Consider the following 17,538-nt stretch of genomic DNA (forward strand, 5'->3'; position numbering starts at 1 on the left):
GTGCTGCTTTTGCGTGGTGATGTGGAGGCGTGTTTTGCGGCTTCATGGTGATAACTTTTGGCGTATCTGCGGAACCATCCCGCAGGCAGGGTCGCTGGTATGTAACCGCCTTAAAGGCTCGAATGTACACAGTTGCGCGGCACGTGCCAGGCACTACATGCATGCCTTGTGATAACGCCCGGCCGGAATGAGGCAGAGGGCCCCTGGCTGTCTACAGGATGTGGCCTTCTCCTCGCATCCCATTCCGCCGTCCTTAATCAGGATGATTTATTGCCAGGAGGATCATCCTAGTGTAGTCTTAGTGTTGCTGGTGTTGGCGATGCGACTCAAAAGGGAGCCGCCGACCCAGACATGACCCAAAGCTCTGCGGTGGGAGTGGATGGTGGACGAGGGCTGGTAATGGGAGAGATCGGAATGACTCCGTTAGATGTCTTTGGAAGGTGTTGTTGGACAACAAACGTACATCAGCGCGAAGGCGGAGGGCGACAGTGCGTGTAGGATGCTCGAGGCGATGGGCCGACGGAGCTCATGCGATTAAAGGCGTGATGTGGGTGTGCGCGGACGGGTTCGCTTGGAAGCAGCCCCTTGCGTTGATTCATTCCTGTACATAGTAGAAGCATATATTTTGTTGGGACGTAGAGGTTGCGGGCCGAAGCTGAAAGCCTGCAGGCAGCCGCGGTGGAGTGCTGATTACCTGAGCACTGAGTGGGCGGACAACGGTGGTTTGCAGTGCCGTCAAGTCTGGCGGACAAGGACTGGGCCACAAACGTAGTAAGGCTCGTTGAAGCGCTGCCAATACAAAGGTCAACTTACGTTCCATCTTTCAGTTGCCCCAGGGGTTCATGATGCCCAGGCGCGTTGTCCCTTTAGGCACGCGGAACGTGTGCAGGCCATCGGCCAGGCGCACAGGTGTGCGGTGATCCTGGACCTTTGATCCAGCTGCCCGGGCTGCAGACGTGCAGAAGCTTTTACACTCTGCATTATTGTGCTGGGGAATGTATAGTACGGTACGTTATTCCGACGAGTACCTTTTTCCATATGCTTGGTCGGGTGTGCGGGTGGGGGCCCCGCGTGCGAAAATTGGCTGGGTCTGCTGCTTGCTACTGTTCGGTCTCGCATCGCTGCATCTGAGCTACGGCGGCAGGTACTTTAGGTTCTTTGAGAATTTAGGTGTGGAGGCTTCCGAGGGAGGTGACTTACAAGGATTCCAGAAGCCCAGTCACTTGACGCCGCCATGTTATCATGAGCTGCTGGTTTCCAGCCACAGCCGCACTGACACGAAGGACCCCGCATTTGTTGCCCCGCGTCCGCCGATTCCCATGCTGCTGTATCACTCAGCCGTCACAACCTTGCTTCACGGAACGAGAGCTTAGCACTAGGCATACAGTCCCTCTAGACCCGCTCAGCAAGCAGCAGAACACCCGGCGCGCAAGTGTGCCCTGCCCCGGAGCGCCTGAAGCGGCGCCTGAGGCGCGGGGCCAAGAGTGAAACCCATGAAGGCACCTGTGTTACAAAATTCCTCAAGACTGCTACCCGTCGGAAGCGTAGCCAGCATATGGCTGTAAGCCCTCCCACACGCACGTTGGCCCTAAAACCTACAGCCGCCGCATACAGCACCGCAGCCGTCGAACCCCCGTTGTTGCCGCGTCCACCACCACATCTAATGTCGCGGCTGCAGCTGCTGCTTCTGTCGGGCTTCAAGACCCCATAACTCCGTGTCCTCCCGCTAACCGTCACCCGCCTCCAGCCGGCACTGCCACAAAACCTGGCTGAGCCCATTCGGGCAGAGGCGCCTCAAAGCTCCAACCCTCCCTGCCCTCTCCTCCAACCCCACCCCGCGCCGCCTCGCAACCGTTGGTGCTGCTGGGGCCGGCATACCTTGCTGCGTGCAGGTAGAGGGGCTCCAGGTCGATGGGGTAGCCCTCGGGCACCAGGCAAGGGCAGTGCGGGCAAAGCGGGTCAGCGGAGCCCCCGGGGACCTGGAGGTGGTCGTGGTGATGGTGGTGGTGGTGGTGGTAGCACAGGGTTGAGTGGGCAAGGGCCAGGGGTTAGGTCATGATGTGCACCTCAGGGTTTCAGGTTTTTGCCGGGAAGGCTAGCAACGCGGGGACCCCTGTGGCCCCGGAAAATCCTGACAGCTATTATGGCCGCCTCAGTGATGGCCGGTGGCACGGGGCCCTGCTAGGTACCGCAGCCTTGAGGTCGCAAACGAACTAGGCTGGTCAAGAGGTGATCATGGTGGTGCTGTGGTTTAGGTGTTGGGAGGACACGAGGAGAAAGTAGGAGGTTGCGCTGCTGCGACCCGGGCCCACCACATCGCAGGCAGTGTGACCCTTCCCACCTTAGCTCGCCCTTTCCGCACCCACCTGAAATTGCGGCAGGGTGTACAGCTGCACGTAGCGCTCTGAAGAGGCCGCCACCAGCTCCGCCCTGCCGTTGGGCCCTGCCGCCATCGCGTCCGCCTCCCCCTCCGCCTCCGCCTCCGCCTCCGCGGCCGCGGCCGCTGAGCAACTTCCTGTCATACAGCTGCCTCCGCCATCGCTTCCGCCGCTGCTGCGCTGCCCGTCATCGCACCGTCTTTGCCGCTTATGTGGCACGGGTGCCAACGCCGACGCCGACATCGTCCCTGTCCCTGCACACTTGCTTGCATGGTTTTTCGGACTGGAGGCTGAGCTAGCGGGGACCAGCTGCTCACCGCACCCGGCAACGCCCGCTGCAACAGGACTGTCATTCGACCTTGAGCCCGGGGCTGTAACTACCTCGCAGCCCTCTGCGGCGGCGACCAGGGCAGCGGCTTCCCCCTCCGTGCCTGCCTCCGCCAGCCGCCTGCAACAACAATGGCCCAGATGGGGCTTCAAATGGAGACCACTTCCCCGCCCCCACTCTCTATGCATCTCTTTGTTGGCCCACCTGAAACCGCCCCTGGAGGGGATGAACACCCATGAAGCCGAAATCTGTCGCTACATACCTGCGCTGCCCGTTGACGTGCGGGCGCGCCGGACCGCCCATGCCCCGCCGGAAGAACAGCGGCAGCCCGTACAATCCGCCGTACTGCGTGTCGTTGGCGATGGGGTGTCCCAGATGCTGCAAGTGTACTCGGATTTGGTGTGTGCGACCAGTCTTGGGAACCGCCTCGACCACACTGCGTGTGTGTGCGCATGTATGTATATGTGTGTAATTGGCGGGGGTGAGGAGAGGGGGGTAGAGTCGGAGGTGGGGAGGCGTTCCAAGGGCCCTAAAGCGCCGGGCGGGGGGAACGATGAGCATCACACGCGCTCACAACCATGTCCCGGTCCATTAGGCACATGCTCGCATTGCCATGCTCGTCCAGTTCGTTGACAACTGTCTTGGTTACAAGCCCAAGCAGCACCCAGTTATCGGCCGCTCAGTTTTCCTCCTTCCTCTCTGGCATCATAACACAATCACACAGCACTTCACTTCATCCCGCCGCACCTTGTCAACCCATCCGGGGCCACACTCAGCCTCCGGAAGTGCGTCTCCGCGGGTTTGGCACTGGCCGCCAGCTCGGGGTTCAGCCCAGGCGGCAGAGGCCCCCCCGCCGCGGCCGCCTCCACAGCCTCCCGGGGTACCGGCGTGGCGTGGTTGGTCTTGGCCTCCCAGCCCAGAGGCACATCCACCACCAAGGGGCCCCCCGCCGCGTCAGTGTCCGGAAACACCCCCTGCACTCGGGCCACATAGGCCTTGGAGCAGCCCCGCTCCTACAATACGGCGGTGTGGGATGTGGGATGTGGGATGTGGGATGTGGGATGTGGGGTGACGCTGTGTAGTGTTCGTATAGCGTAGCGTTTTATTGTTGTCAGGCGCAGGCAAGAGATATAAAGGACTTAGCTGCTTTTGGTAGGACCGCATCTAGTAGTCCGGCGGGGCCGGTGCAGGTGAAGTGGGGGGCTCCCAACCTAACTTGGCACCTCCCAGTACACCTCTCCCACATTTCTCCCCCCCTTCCACGCAACCGCCTCCTGCGCCTCCCTCCTGCAACAGCCCTCCCGTCCACCTCCCCCCCTTCACACACACACTCTCACCTCCAGCAGCACCCTCATCCGGGCCGCCACTGCGCTACTCCTGGCCAGCAGCAGCACCCCGCTGACGGGCTTGTCCAGCCGGTAGGTCGGGTAGAGGGGCCACAGCCGGGGATACATGGCCTGAGCGGGCGAAGGGGTGGCGTTGGAGCGAACGCGGCTCGAGGTGTGGACAGGTAACGCGGCCGCAGCGGGGGAGCGGGGACGAGCACGTAAGGGCGGTAGGCAGTAAGCCGGGGGGCGCGAGGGGCATTGAGGTTGCGCATAACGGTCATAACGGCAACAACATTCCCCCTATCGCCCGCTCCCAGTGCTTCACTTCCTCCTCCTTCCTCCTCCTCCACACACATACATTCGCCTTATTCCTCCTCCTCCTCCACATATACATGTCGTATATGTATGTCGCATATATTGTCGTCATCGCGTCGCATGCGTTATGGTAGCACGACCCTGCTCCGCTTTGTTCGCTTTCTTAGGAAAGATAGGTAAACAGGATTTTAGGTTCCATCCGGTTGGGACTTTCTGGTTGGGAGATGTCCTCCTTGTGTGTGTAGTCAATGCTAGCCGCCCACCACCACCTAGTCGCCCTTCGCCCTTCGCTCTACACCGCCTCCGCTTATTTCTGCTCTGGGCTCTCGACAACGTCACTCTCCTCTCCTCACCATCTACTTGTCCACAGATTCAATGGAAATTTTTTCCTAACACGTCACTGGCGTACGAAGCTCGCTTCGGTAAAGTTATTCATGCACCACCATCCACCTGCATTTCCTTCGTCAGCTGTGGCCCCGAAGACCTCTAAAACAACCAGCCCCCCCTCATTCCTTTGGCGGGCCCGGCCCACCTGCATCACTCCCATCACGGTGTTCTTGCGGTATTGCCCCACTGTGTGCACGGGCAAACAGGCGGGCTTGTTGACCGCCACGAAGTCATCCGTAATCCCAAGGATCTTAGCGGGTGATTGCCGTACAGGTTGGAGGAGGAGGGTGAGGAGGAGGTGAGGAGGAGCAGCAGCAGCAAGGCGGCGAGCAGCGGGAGAGGGAGTTGGGTAGAGAGAGAGGAAGGACGCGCGTGTGCGTACTATGCATTATGACCAGACATGTACAGTTGGCTGTGTGTGTATGTGCACGTATGCGTTATTGCCTGAATGCTGTCTCACACCCCCATTGGGTCCACAAAGGGGCGGCATCGCTACCTACAAGAGCGAATTTTGCCGTCCTCCAAATGGCGGCACCTGTAACCACCTGTAACCACCTGGTGACAACCATCTGCCCACATCAATGCACACTCTTGAAACGTACCGACCAAAAACGAAGACAGGAATGGATTTAGCCGGGAGCAAAAGCGGCTGCAGATGGACCCCTCTGGCATCACATACATACGCACACACTCATACCCGCGAACAGACAGGGAGCCCACACGAGTCCCCCGGTCCCCCCCTACCCCACATGCTCTCGCGTACCTGCACCTCCCCCGCCAGCACGGGGGGCTCGTGGCGGTGGATGAAGTGCCGGATGCACATACCCGCACGCAGCGGCCGCTCAGGCGTCCAGATCCCACCTCCGCCCCTCCCCTTTCCCTTCCCTCCCTCCGCCCCGCCCCGTCCCGGGCAGCACGAGGATGGCTCCATGCGCAGTCGACCCGAGGCCACAGCCTCACGGTAATACTCGGGGGACAACATGGGGAACTCCTACACGGGGAGGAGGGAGGGGGGAGGAACCGATACAAGGGACGTCAGGGCCAGGCCACATCGCCGTCCCCAACCCCTGGGGCCCCTCCAGGCCCCGCCTGTTATAACTGCTATGACATATCTTTTTCCCAATCGCGAATCCTGGAGCGCACCCTCCCCGCCCCGCCCCGCCCCTGGATCGCACAGCACCGGACCGGACCGGACCTCACCTCCGCCATGAGCTGCATCAGTGGCTTGCCGTCCTGCCGCTTCTTGACGAAACACTTGAAGTCAAAATAGTACGGCTTAACCTGCGAGTCAGGTACGGGCCGCCGCACGACCGTCGGAGGGGCCCCAGGAGGCGCCAAGGGGCTGAGTACGGGCGTGCTCGCGGGTCCCGGCATCAAGGCTGGTCGAGGGTGGAACGGTCTCATCGGTGGTGCCATTCCCCCTCTGCGCTCCCGCACCAGGCAGCACCCGGATACAGGCAGCGCCGCCGTCACCCCGGATATCACCTGCCTAGCAGCTCCCCCCCACGGGCACGGCAGACGGTCTAAACTGCTGCCCCGCCATCTCCCGTCGTCTCCCCTTTCTCCGCCGCCACCGCCGCCACCCCAGGATCCAAGGACACATTGCATCCAGCCCCCACCCGTTCAGCCCCACCCGCAAGGTGCCCGGCCCTCCGATGGCATGTGCCGCCACAGCCGACATCGGCCGGTCCGGCGGTTTTCTTTAGCTATGAGGCCGCCGCCGCATACCCCCGGCCGGCCGCATACCAGCAACCCCTGCACCCTTCTCCTTCCCTCCGTCGTACCAGTCGAAGGCCGTCGACGAACACGTAGTCACCAGGTCGCGGTGCCGTTGACGCGTCCTCGATGGTGGTGTCTGGAGGCAGCTCAGATGGCAGAAAACCTTGCTGCTGCGGGTCTTGATGGTGTTGCCGCTGTTGTTGTCGTTGTTCTTGCTGGTGGTGCTGCCGTTGCTTCCCCTCTCTCAGAATCGTCCCTGGGGAGGATTGAGTGGGCCCCCGGCCTTCTTGCTCCTGTTGGTGCTCCCCTGGCGGGCAGCTAACGACGCCGCCGCTTTCCGCATTGTCGTGGGCGGAAGCCATCGAAACTCCGGCCGCAGGCGCCAGGACGGCCACCGACGCAGACATAGGGGGTAGCTCCAGGTCTATCGGCTCCGCAGGTAGTGGCCTCGTTGCCTGGTCCCCCATCTCAAGACCTTGAGAGGTGGGCACGTCTGCCATGGTTTGTGAGGCAGCGGCCGGCACAGCAGCAGAAACGGTCACGACAAAAGATCTAAGTGAGCGATGAAGAGAAAGGAGTTTACAGCGTTCCAGGAATTTGGCAGATGGTGCGGACTGTACAACGTTCCAGTGGATGAGCCTACAATCAAGCTTGCAGCGGAGGCGCATCAGTCCAGGCGCTCAAAAATATGGGCGCCACATGTGGGTATGGATTAGTGTCATTGCATAAGCCAGAAAGTCACAAAACTGCTCATTTCGCCAAAATGAATCCAGTTTCAACGGCATAACCGCTTGTACAGCATCACACCCGACATTCAAGATTGTGCAAAGTAATGCTGTATAGACGGTCAGAGCTTTTAGCTGGTTAACCAACTCATGATTGGCTCATCGCAACGCTCAGAATCTGTCCCGGAACTGCTTTTCGATGTATTGTTGCAGCAGCTTCCGCTTAACCGCGACTTAGGGCGGCTTGGAGTGTCATGCTCCGCTTTTGCGGCTGCGCTGCGACTGCATCTGGCGGCCCTGAGCCGAGACCTATCCCTAGGCACGGAGCCGCAACATCTCGTCACGGTGCTGTCGCTGCCCTCATTCAGGTGCAATGCAACCACGTACGATTCCCGGCCACTAACGATCACTGCATCAATACACCAACATTCCTCCCCATCTCCATACACATCCACGGCTCCCGAGGGGCTTTCGCTGATTGCTATGGCTGGGCCTGCCCTTTTCCCCCTCCGGACAGCTCGCATCCTCCGGTGCCTCTGGATTTCACCTACACGGCTCTCGACCTGCCACCTGGCGGCGGCGGCCTGCTGGGAGACAACGGCTGCGGCCCTGACTGCGTCTGTTGCGTCCGAGGCGACAGCTTTCCCTGTGCCAGCGCCGACATCAATGGCCTCACGGCAAACGTCCACTGTGGACCCCGTAGCCGCCAAGCAGCAAGCATGGACAACTTGCGGCAGGATGGTGAAGCTGCAGGGAGCGTGCCAGCCGTAGGAAGTCGCAGCCTGGACAGAGTTGCCCATCCTGACTTCGTAGCGCATCCTTTCAAGGAAGCACTCCAGGGACCCCATCCGGCTCCATCGCATGCTTACCTGCATGTGGAAGCTAAAGGCGGACGGAACGGTAGTCGAGGAAGAGGCGGCGGCGGCGATGGCAGCAGCCAGTTTAGCGGGGACGGCAATACTTTTGACAGCAGCAGCGGAGTCGGCCTCGGAGACGATGGCGGCAACAGTACCACCTTCACGGGCTGCGGCGGTCATGCTGCCCCACCTGATGGGGGTCGGGTGTGCGCCTGCGGTGTTGTGGTGCCCGGGGGACAGCAAGCTTATGACCCACGGGTCGGTGGGCTGCTGCTTGACCCACGCACGGTACGTACCCGGTGGCGTGCTGGCTTTTAATGTTGTGCGTATGCTGCTGCAAGGGGGCTGCGGATCACAGCGGGGCCTCAAAGCCGCTGCTGGGCCCCAAGGCTGTAGCCTGCAGACCGCGCGCCGCACGCATCGGTCGGCACTCCGAACCCCCTATTTGCGCTCTGCTGTTCCTGCCGCTGCCAGATCTTGGAGTTCGCGAACTCCCTCCTCGCTGCAGCCCGCTCTCCTTCATCCCCGTCGTATCCTTGTTGTCCCGACTAAGAGAGCCAGTCAGCCAGTGCTGCTTGCTCGTAGCCTCATTTTCCTCTTGCCTCCGCCATCCGTCTTTGCCACTCGCACAGAGGATTTGATTGCAGCTTGTCTGCAGGGTGCATCCGGCAGTAGCGGTACTACCGCCCTTGCATACATCCTGGAATGCGGCCCAGCCTGCGCGTGCCGCAACACCCAGCTGGCGCACAGTCCTGATCTCAATGGCGATTTTGGGCCGAGGAGCCGGGGCCGGGAACGCGGTGGTGATGGAGGGACATGGAAGGGACGGGAATCGGAGCCGGAGATGGATCATGCTGCAGCCGGGGCGGCGGCGGCGGGTAAAGCGCGGTCCAGCTGGGGGAATTCGTGTCCCGCACGTCTGACTCAGAAGGGACTAGCTGTACGGCTGGCAGTACGGTGGATGGATGGCAAGGTGGGCCGGGGGTTGCTCTCACGGGAAAGGAGGAGGAGGATATGTGGGTATCAGTTGACATGTTCGAGAGGTTCGATGAGAGGGGTTCATTTGCATGCGTTTTGGCAGCGCAAGGGGGGAATTTATGTACAGGGATGGCAAAGAGTGAAGGACCCAGACTCACAGGATTTACTTCACATCTTTTGAGGACGAACGGTACTACGAGAGTACTGTGCAATGGTGAAAAGGCCATGTTGTTCAGTCCAGCAGGCAGAGCTATTCAATGCTTTGGAGGGGCTTTACGTGGGACCTGGGGCACTGTTCCATTCCCTTTGGGGTGCGCATCAAGCGCTTGCTCTCGTACAGTTCTGTTTTGGTGCCCCTCGCTTCCGCGGTCACCTGACGCCAGTCCTGCTGCTACAGAGCAGCGCCACTTGCCAGAAATGCGAACCCTATGATTACTGTCCTCTGGAGTCCTCTGGCAATTGTCTTTGGGGGTTGACTTCGTGACTGTGACTGTGGGCAGTGTTGGCAGTGTTGGGGACCTGCCTGCCTGGTGGGCCTATGCACTCTCGGTTCACGGCATGATGGCACTCATGCCCAGGGCTGGGGAGTGGTGTCGTTGGAGCCCATCCCCGCCGGCCGCTTCGTGTGTGTGTACGGCGGCGAGTACGTGACGACGGCAGAAGCGCATGCTAGGCTCAGACGTTACGACGCCGCTGGACGAGGCCACGGACTGCTGGTGAGCTTGAGAGCAGCTTGTTGGGGAGCAGCTGTCCTGGCTTGTGGGAGGCGCGCTTTTGGGGCAGGAGTCCCCTTGGCAGTGTTGCTCGACAAAGTTCCTGTCCAAAGTTCCTGTCACGCGCGTGATCTGAGTTAACGTAATCGGTGTTTTGGGCGATTTGGGTTGGCTTGATTTGGGTCGGCGTGATCTGTGTCCGTGACCGTGAGTCCGCCACAGCGGCACTGCGGATCAGGTGAAGTCGATAAGGCCCGCCAAGCAATGGCTGGGAAGCTGTCCAACATGAATTGGGTCGGCTGGGTTCAGGGTCATGCCAGCATTTGCCGTGCCGTGCCGTGCGGAAGGCTTAGCGCTTCACCGTCGAAACGCGGTGCGGTGTGGCACGGGGTGCATGTGTGTTCTGTTAGTTCGTTGGGTGCTTTGACACCTGCCAGCAATCAACCCACCGCCTCCCGATCTTTCTACGCAGGTGCTGCGGGAGATCCTGCCCAGCGGTCTGGCTCTTCGTCTCAACATAGATGCGACTTCGGTGGGCAACGTGGCGCGGTTCTTCAATCACAGGTGATAAGGTGGTCTGCTGCGCAGAATGGGTTGGTGGACTTCCACTAGCCGGCTTGGGAGGTATTCTGATGGCGCAGGGAGGATAGACCATTTCTGACTTAGCACACACATTTCCGCTGCAAGCTTCGCTGACGGCTTCTTGGACGGCTTCTGCACCTGCGGTTCTGGGACGGTCCGTTACAACGGTTGATGTGCGTGTTGTGCGTGGAGATGTTTGAAACGGCAATCCACTGCTGTTGTAAGCCGCGACGTGACGTTTGCCCTGGCCTGAGATGGGCTGCTTACCATGTGTCAACTATAGCTTGTGGATTGCGCACCTACCGCCCACCTGAGCCGGCCCTGCCTGTGAATTGAACCACACGTGTCCGCTGGATTTCCCCGATCTGCAGTTGCGACGGGGGCTGTCTGATGCTGATGGTGGTCCGGCGGAGAGGCAGCTTGTTGCCCACTGTAGCACTGTTCGCGTCGCGCGATGTGGCCGCTGGTGAAGAGCTCACATTTGCCTACGGGACGCCGAGGGGAGATGGAAGCGGTGGCCACGCGCTTTCGGGTGCTGGGGACCAGGGGATGGTTGCAGCCAGCAGCGACCAAGGAAAGGGCCTGCGACCCTGCCTCTGTGGAACGAGCGCCTGTTTAGGTTATATGCCAAATGAGGTTGTGTAACGGCCACATGTGTAGTCCGTAACGCCGATGGGCACGAGCCCATGGGCGGTGTGAAAGTAAAGCCTCGCTGACTTGGCATTATCGCATCTGGGCATCAGCCCAGCACGTTAGGAAGGAGAAGGCTGTGTCCGTGCGAGAAATGCTGAAGTCTTTTGTGTAACGTTTTTAGGACGCAGTGTCGTACGATGCCTTGGTCTGCATGCCTGTACAGCTCTGTTGAATCCGCGCGTTCACGGGATCCATAACTTAAAATTCCTGCCAACAAGGCCTAGAGGTTTCCCTTGCATACCAGATATCCTATACATATACATATGTATTCTGGACGTCAACGAACTACTCCTCGAGGGCTTTTGCAAACTTTAGCTTGGTATCGCAGGTAGCTAGGTCTAAAATTTCCAACGTGTATAGCGATCATTATATTTTAAAACAGTAATACCAATTTTCGCGTAATGGGCAAAAGGAAAGGCGGCTCCAAACCGCCACCCAAGAAGCCAAGAGCCAAGCTAGACACGTTGTTTTCGTGTCCATTTTGCAACAGTAGCAAGTCTGTATCTGTTAACTTTGATCGGGATATGGGCAGGGCGACCGCCAAGTGCTCTCAAGTAAGGCTTTACAACTGCTTGCTGCTGATGCTTATCTTGCATGATGGCTGTATTCTCACTTATCCACATTTTGAAGTGCGAAGGCGGGAAGGACTTAACTTTGGCGCCCCGCGGTAATTGCTTTTGCAGTGTAGCCAGAAGTATGAGAGCCGCTGCACGCCTTTAACGGATGCTGTTGATGTTTATCATGATTGGCTTGATTCCTGCGAGGAGGCCAACAAGTGAACAAAGAAGACCTTATTTGTCGTGGAACTTGCGGAGCAGTTGCGGAGGAGGATTTCTATGCTTCGTTGCTCTTTGTTACTGCTAAGAGCATCGTGATGTGTTGCCTCTGGCAACTATTATAATTAACGCTTGCATTGGCGAATAGCAATTTTGCCGCTGCTTGTTTGAAGATGCTGCTGTGATAGAATTTTTTCATCATGGTGTGATTGTTGATTACCATCCTTGGATGCCTTCATGCGTATGCCTGGACAGGTAACCTCCAAAACCATGCGGGGGGACGATTGCCAGCTTATGTGGCATTATGAACGCGTTACGTTGCCTATGTATATGAAGACCATATACCGTTTAATGGACGCCTTTGATGCGACTCCTGCGTATAGACAATGCATGCTATTTATTCTAGCCTGGGAGGTAACTTGTGTACATGCTGATCTGTCCAAACAATGGTCATATAAGCAGGCTTATACTTGTAACTTATAACTTGTAAGGATTCTCGGCAGAAAGGCCCTGACTTCTCGTCGCTCGTCCGTAGCCGCTCCATCTCCAACGTCCAAAAACGAAAATCGGAGAATGACCGTTTGTTGATTTGTATCATAGCACATACCTGTAGTCCTACTTCATAATAATATCTCATGCTTATAAGGGTTCATCGTGAGATCTAGTTATTTTCATTCTTGTGGTTGTATAGCTTGGCCGTCGGAAATGTCCTCGACTTTAGGTGCCCAGCGCCTTGTCGCGCCTCCAGCGCACGCCAGATCTTCAATCCAATCTCCTTGCACTTTGCTGCCGCATGCGCCAACGAGGCGTGGGACCCAGCTCCGTGCCTCGGCTCCTCAACAGCGGCGGATACAACGGCGAGGCCAAGTGGTCGTCTGTAGTAGCGATGTCGCAGTTCAGCAAGCTAGTACATCGTCCACAGGCAAGGCAGTGCCCAAATCGACTGTGTGGGAAATTGACTTCTGCTCCCGTCCACTGCTGGATGAGCGTGGAAAGAAGGTTTGGGAGCTCCTGATTTGCGATCCAGAGCGCAAATTTGAATACTCGGAGTATTTTCCAAACAGCAAGATCAATAGCGCTGAGGTGGGTCTGGCAGCAGCTCGCTCCCCGAACCTCTTACCCCCGACGGCTGGAAAGCTTGACTCCAGATGCCTGCGCGCAGCTCAAGCGCGCCATTGAGCGCATCCTCGCCCAGGCCGGCGCCCAAAGACCTGAGAAAGCGCGGTTCTTCCGGAGCCAAATGCAAACCATCATCACTAAGGCCCTGACGGACTGCCAGATCAAGGCAGTGCCTAGCCGCCGCTGCTTCACTGTTATGTGTGAGTAGGGGTGATCTTGTTCATCACATCACCGCGCTTTGATGTATATCCTGGGGATCAACCTGATCTATGCAGGGGGAAATTTATATAGATGATAGTTTTCTTGGTAATATGATGCCATACGATGTCAGGGGTCTTGTATCGCACAATGCCGTTGATGATCTGACAAACTCCAGCCCCGTCCTTACATCTAGCACTGCTGGTCGATGCGTTCTCTGCCTTTCTCGCCAGCTGAACGTGCCAACACGTATCGCGCGAGGGGTCTGCAATTTCACGCAACTTCGTATTTTTCGGTGCATGTTCTGATTTAGGGGCAAGTTGAAAGATTAATGCCACGGCGCCCTGGAAAAGAGCAATGAGCCCCTTGGCTACATAGCCCTTGCGTCTCCATTCATGCATCAGTTTTACCACCCTGTGCTGTGCAGCATGGATTAACGAACGGCTAGACTCGGTTTACAAAACCGACCCGCGTTACAGCGACAAGGCGCAGTCGCTCTTCCAGCTGGACCTGGGCCCACCTGAGGTGGGTGCGTACGCAGGACCAGGCAAGGGGCATGCTGCGGGTTCGACCACAGATGTCATCGTGGGGGAAAGCTTAACAAGAAAGGGGGCACAAAGGAGGAGCTTGCGTCGGCTTTTTCGAGGCGGCATGGGAAGAGAGAAGATGGGGCGGGGAAGATGTGAAGCTCAGATGCGCAAGGGGGAATCGGCCTGGTAATCCGTATCATGTAGCTTTGCGGAGCCTGGCTTTGACAAAATAGGACACGCTTCGGGAGCTCAGCCGTTGGGCCCATGCTTGGCGAGTTGACAGCTTCGGCACAACACGCGCTCAGTTGTTATAGTCTTATCTGTATGGATCTCACCATTCGCAAAGCGATCACTTGTGAACTTTGCTCCCCTGAGCGCTCGCTGAGATGTATGCCGTCAGGAGTCCCGACCTCTGTGCCTCGCGTGTGGGCACATGCCGCTCTCCCCGATCGGCTTATCCCCTTGCGATCTTGCTGTAGGCGCTGCCTGACGCGCTTCGCGGAGAGCAATGGGCGTTTGTGCAGCTGCCGCTAGGAACGCTTCTCCAGATGCTGAGAAAGGTGGAGGAGGTGAGCAATCCGCTGTTGGTGGGTCACAGCTGGCCTGGCGGCAGCATACTCTGGGCTAGGGAGCCAGTTGCCGTTTTGGAAACCGATGCCTACTTGTGCGAGCCAGGCAGGATGTTGGGCTGGATTGGCGTGAAGGGCGACTTGTCGGCGTTGGGTGGGCTGATTGCGACCCCCTGATCCGGGAATGGCTCTGTGAGAGGCTCCAGGACCTCCTTCTCTTACAGGGTATCTCAATTAAATAACATACAGGATCATTGGTATAGAACCACACCCTACACTACCGTGTAATGGCATTAGATGGACGGCGCAAAACTGACAATCGACCATAGGTAATCATCTGCATGACATCATCAGGGAACACACAGTCTTGGGTAAGGGGGCCCCTGGTATCGGGGTTGAAGATTAAACCCTGGACGTAAGCATCGGCAAGGCTGGTCAACATGTTCACGCGGACGTGTTGCCCTGACACGGTTGTGCCAAAGAATGCCGAGGGAGTATTGGCGTTCTAACTTCCGCTTTACACCTGACCTCCCTGCACTCGCGTCCAGGGTGAGATTTTTGGCGGGACGTTTTCGCTGGGGACGGCAGGGCTGCAGGACCTGCCCATGGATATCCTCATTCCTGGCGTAGTGGTGTTCAGCAGGCGTGCTCTGCCCCTGGCAGCCTGGACGAATGGCTTAGAAATCGCGGCTGTCAAGGCCGACGTCCAGCGCTCTTGTCTTATCCTTGAAACGGGGGTGAACCAACGGTGGAAGTATGGCAGTTGGCGACCGAACGAAGACTCAATCGGCGAGGCGGAGGGTTGGGAGATCGCCAAGGAGGGCGTCAAGTACGTATCGCCGTCGGGTTCGTGACCTGGGTAGCACACAGTTGTTGACGGCATGTGCTTTGGGAGAATACAGCATATAATTACTGCTTTAGTTCAGGACACGTGCTAACTTCGTGCCGCCGCCCGCTTGTTGTTACACCCACCGCCGGTGCAGGGGTCTGCATTTCCTGGCTGTGCAGCCCGACCCAGACTCTGAGGAACTCAACGGACTTTGGTTGCTGCAAGACTGCGAGCCGCCCAGTATCTAACGGGGAACAACCGGTGTCATTCTAAAGAGCGAGCAGCGAAAATATGAGTGTCGTGATAGTGACAAAGGCATGAGACCCCGATCATCCTGGCGGGGATTAGGGTTTAGGGATTGGGTTGGGCGGTTGTCTTTTCCATGAGGTTCATAAGGTAGTTTCGTGGTCGTCTGTGCGCTACGGACGCTGCAACTGTGGGAAGCTGTCAGGGGCGCTGATACGCCGTGGAAAAGCGCGAATGGAGGAACGAGGGTGGCTATGGGATATTATGACAGTGACTGCGCAGTTTGGATGTTCGTATGTATGCGCCTAGATACAGATGTTGGGTTGCGGTCAACCCTGGTGTGGAATATGCGGCATGAGACCCGCGGCTGTTAAGTAGACACTGCTTTGGCATTTTGTACAATGAGAGTCAGCTCAGGTCTACTGCGATGCAGCCGGGTGCGACATGCCATTTCCCTGCCATGCGAAAGCTTTTCGGGTGCGAGATTGGAGTTTCCTATATTAAATGGACAGTTGCCCATTTAACTTGCGTGGAGAGGGGAAAGTTAGCATCATGGTAGGCAAATTTAAACTGAAACAGTCTACGGCTGTCGTCTGGATGTTTCGTACGCATAGGGTTACGGGCTGGACGCGTACGGTTGCAGTGATGCGGACGCGCAGCAGCTGATTATGCGGTCAACTATCAATACGGATTTGAGCTAACCAATTTAATCAAAGAGATGTTGTACCGTGTGCACAGGAAGTGTGACAAGGGATAAGTGCTATGGATTTTGGTGATGGTTTTGAACAGCAACGTTGTCACGAAATGTAAGAACCCGCGAAAAACTGTTCGGCGTTACGTTTAGCTGCTTTTCACACCGCATCAGGCGCATTCGGCATGAAGACAGCCTTTTGTCCAGTTCCATACGCCACCGCCAGAGAAAGCGCACCCACCGCCACTGTGCCCTTCCGGTAAAATCCTCAAACACAATTCCACAACCCAAATTTGTCAACGAAAAAAGAATGCAGGCCCAGATCATATCCTATTAATGTATCTGAGGCCACGGTTTAGCCTATTGGGAGAAGCGCCATGTATCGCTCACATCGTGCATTTGTTACCTGGATGATGGGACCCGCCGCACTCTTCCAACCCACGGTACAACTCTGGAACATGCAAGAGAAGAACGCAGGTGCTAAAATACCAACATGACAAAACGCACATGACGCAAGGACAAGCTCCCGAGGAACATCAGCAGGACCATGAGCGCCAAATAACAATAGCCACTCGGCCCAGGATGGTCCGGGGCTCCAGCCTGAGCGCGCGTCGTTGGAGTCTTTTGGCATTCCAGATCTTGTGGGTCGTGCCATCCAAAACTTCATGGAAAAAGACCAAAAAGAAAAGCGAGGCCAGCACTACAACGTAACCGTCGATACACAACGTCGGAGCTATAGCTAACATTTCTAACCATGCAGGCCATCGGTCCCTATTTATAAAAGCAAGTCTTTGCAAGCCCCCATCCGAGTGCATCTGTCAGTATAATCCACACAGTACGTATACCGGCATGTCATGTCTCCCACCAAACAATATCAATCTTCCCCCACGCGAGTACAGCAATCCAACATTCCGAAGGCCACATGCAACATCTAGTGATGTAAGGCGGGGCCATAATTAGCATAAACCCGCAGAACAGCAGGCCGCGGCATCATGATCTAAGACCCCTGCGCCGCTCACTTTTACACCCAATTGGTACTGCCTCGTATATTTATGGGCCTGACGTAATTGTAGACCCCAATGCGAGTCTCCTGAGCGCGCACCTGTGCGTTTTGAACGAAAACTAGACCTTCACATAAGCCATAATGAACGTAAGAAAATCGTGTAGCCTATCCATGTCTAACAATATCGGACTGCCAAGCCGGGTAATTCCACGACTACCACTCAGATATCTAAGGCCTAAGCCTGCGTGGGTACGGCTGCCATGGCTGCGGTGGCAGCTCCTGAGACGGCCGGCACCTCCACCAGGCCCTTGGCCTTCCGGTCTGCAGCCGACAGCTCGGTGTATTTCTGGCGCTCTACCGCCGTCATGCCGCGCCACATCTCCCCAACCCTCTTCGTTATGTCCACCGCGGACAGGCCAGGGTTGGCCGCCAGCACCACCGGGCGCTGCTCAGCATAAAAGAACATGAACGCATTCCTGGGCCGGCGTGCGGCGCGCTCCGTCGCGAGTTTCTCGCGTGCCTGTTGCGCCTCCGCCTTAGCGGCCGCGGCCTGGTCCTCGTACTTCTTCTTCTC

General features: G+C 57.5%; 3 protein-coding genes across 3 annotated transcripts; 2 read left to right on the forward strand and 1 right to left on the reverse strand.

The window, feature by feature from the left end:
* Nucleotides 1-467: 467 nt before the first annotated feature.
* Nucleotides 468-6,955, reverse strand: pus5 (pseudouridine synthase; the record flags this gene model as incomplete). The annotated part of the gene is made up of 10 exons (XM_002949722.1): nt 468-948; nt 1,835-1,979; nt 2,367-2,826; nt 2,969-3,142; nt 3,454-3,719; nt 4,044-4,163; nt 4,882-4,986; nt 5,500-5,727; nt 5,937-6,017; nt 6,521-6,955. 10 exons carry the CDS (start codon nt 6,953-6,955, stop codon nt 824-826), a joined length of 2,139 nt encoding a protein of 712 aa, XP_002949768.1. The 3' UTR covers nt 468-823.
* Nucleotides 6,956-11,296: 4,341 nt separating this feature from the next.
* VOLCADRAFT_80784 (uncharacterized protein) lies at nt 11,297-12,297 on the forward strand. The gene is made up of 2 exons (XM_002949610.1): nt 11,297-11,557; nt 11,687-12,297. Exons 1-2 carry the CDS (start codon nt 11,405-11,407, stop codon nt 11,780-11,782), a joined length of 249 nt encoding a protein of 82 aa, XP_002949656.1. The 5' UTR covers nt 11,297-11,404; the 3' UTR covers nt 11,783-12,297.
* A 117-nt stretch (nt 12,298-12,414) lies between these two features.
* VOLCADRAFT_74347 (uncharacterized protein) lies at nt 12,415-17,511 on the forward strand. Its single transcript, XM_002949611.1, has 6 exons — nt 12,415-12,862; nt 12,942-13,098; nt 13,524-13,621; nt 14,106-14,195; nt 14,744-15,024; nt 15,179-17,511. The coding sequence occupies exons 1-6, from the start codon at nt 12,485-12,487 to the stop codon at nt 15,270-15,272; spliced, it is 1,098 nt and encodes a 365-aa protein (XP_002949657.1). The 5' UTR covers nt 12,415-12,484; the 3' UTR covers nt 15,273-17,511.
* The last annotated feature ends 27 nt before the right edge of the window (nt 17,512-17,538 follow it).

This window comes from Volvox carteri, assembly GCF_000143455.1.
Source record: "Volvox carteri f. nagariensis unplaced genomic scaffold VOLCAscaffold_15, whole genome shotgun sequence".
NCBI lineage: Eukaryota > Viridiplantae > Chlorophyta > Chlorophyceae > Chlamydomonadales > Volvocaceae > Volvox > Volvox carteri.

Excerpts from the sequence above, each read along its gene's own strand:
- VOLCADRAFT_80784 (XM_002949610.1), top strand. The coding sequence starts at position 11,405 with ATGGGCAAAAGGAAAGGCGGCTCCAAACCGCCACCCAAGAAGCCAAGA. Across the intron at positions 11,558-11,686 it reads CGACCGCCAAGTGCTCTCAA|TGTAGCCAGAAGTATGAGAG; the intron begins GTAAGGCTTTAC and ends TTGCTTTTGCAG.
- VOLCADRAFT_74347 (XM_002949611.1), top strand. The coding sequence starts at position 12,485 with ATGTCCTCGACTTTAGGTGCCCAGCGCCTTGTCGCGCCTCCAGCGCAC. Across the intron at positions 12,863-12,941 it reads GCAAGATCAATAGCGCTGAG|CTCAAGCGCGCCATTGAGCG; the intron begins GTGGGTCTGGCA and ends GCCTGCGCGCAG. Across the intron at positions 13,099-13,523 it reads CCGCTGCTTCACTGTTATGT|CATGGATTAACGAACGGCTA; the intron begins GTGAGTAGGGGT and ends TGTGCTGTGCAG.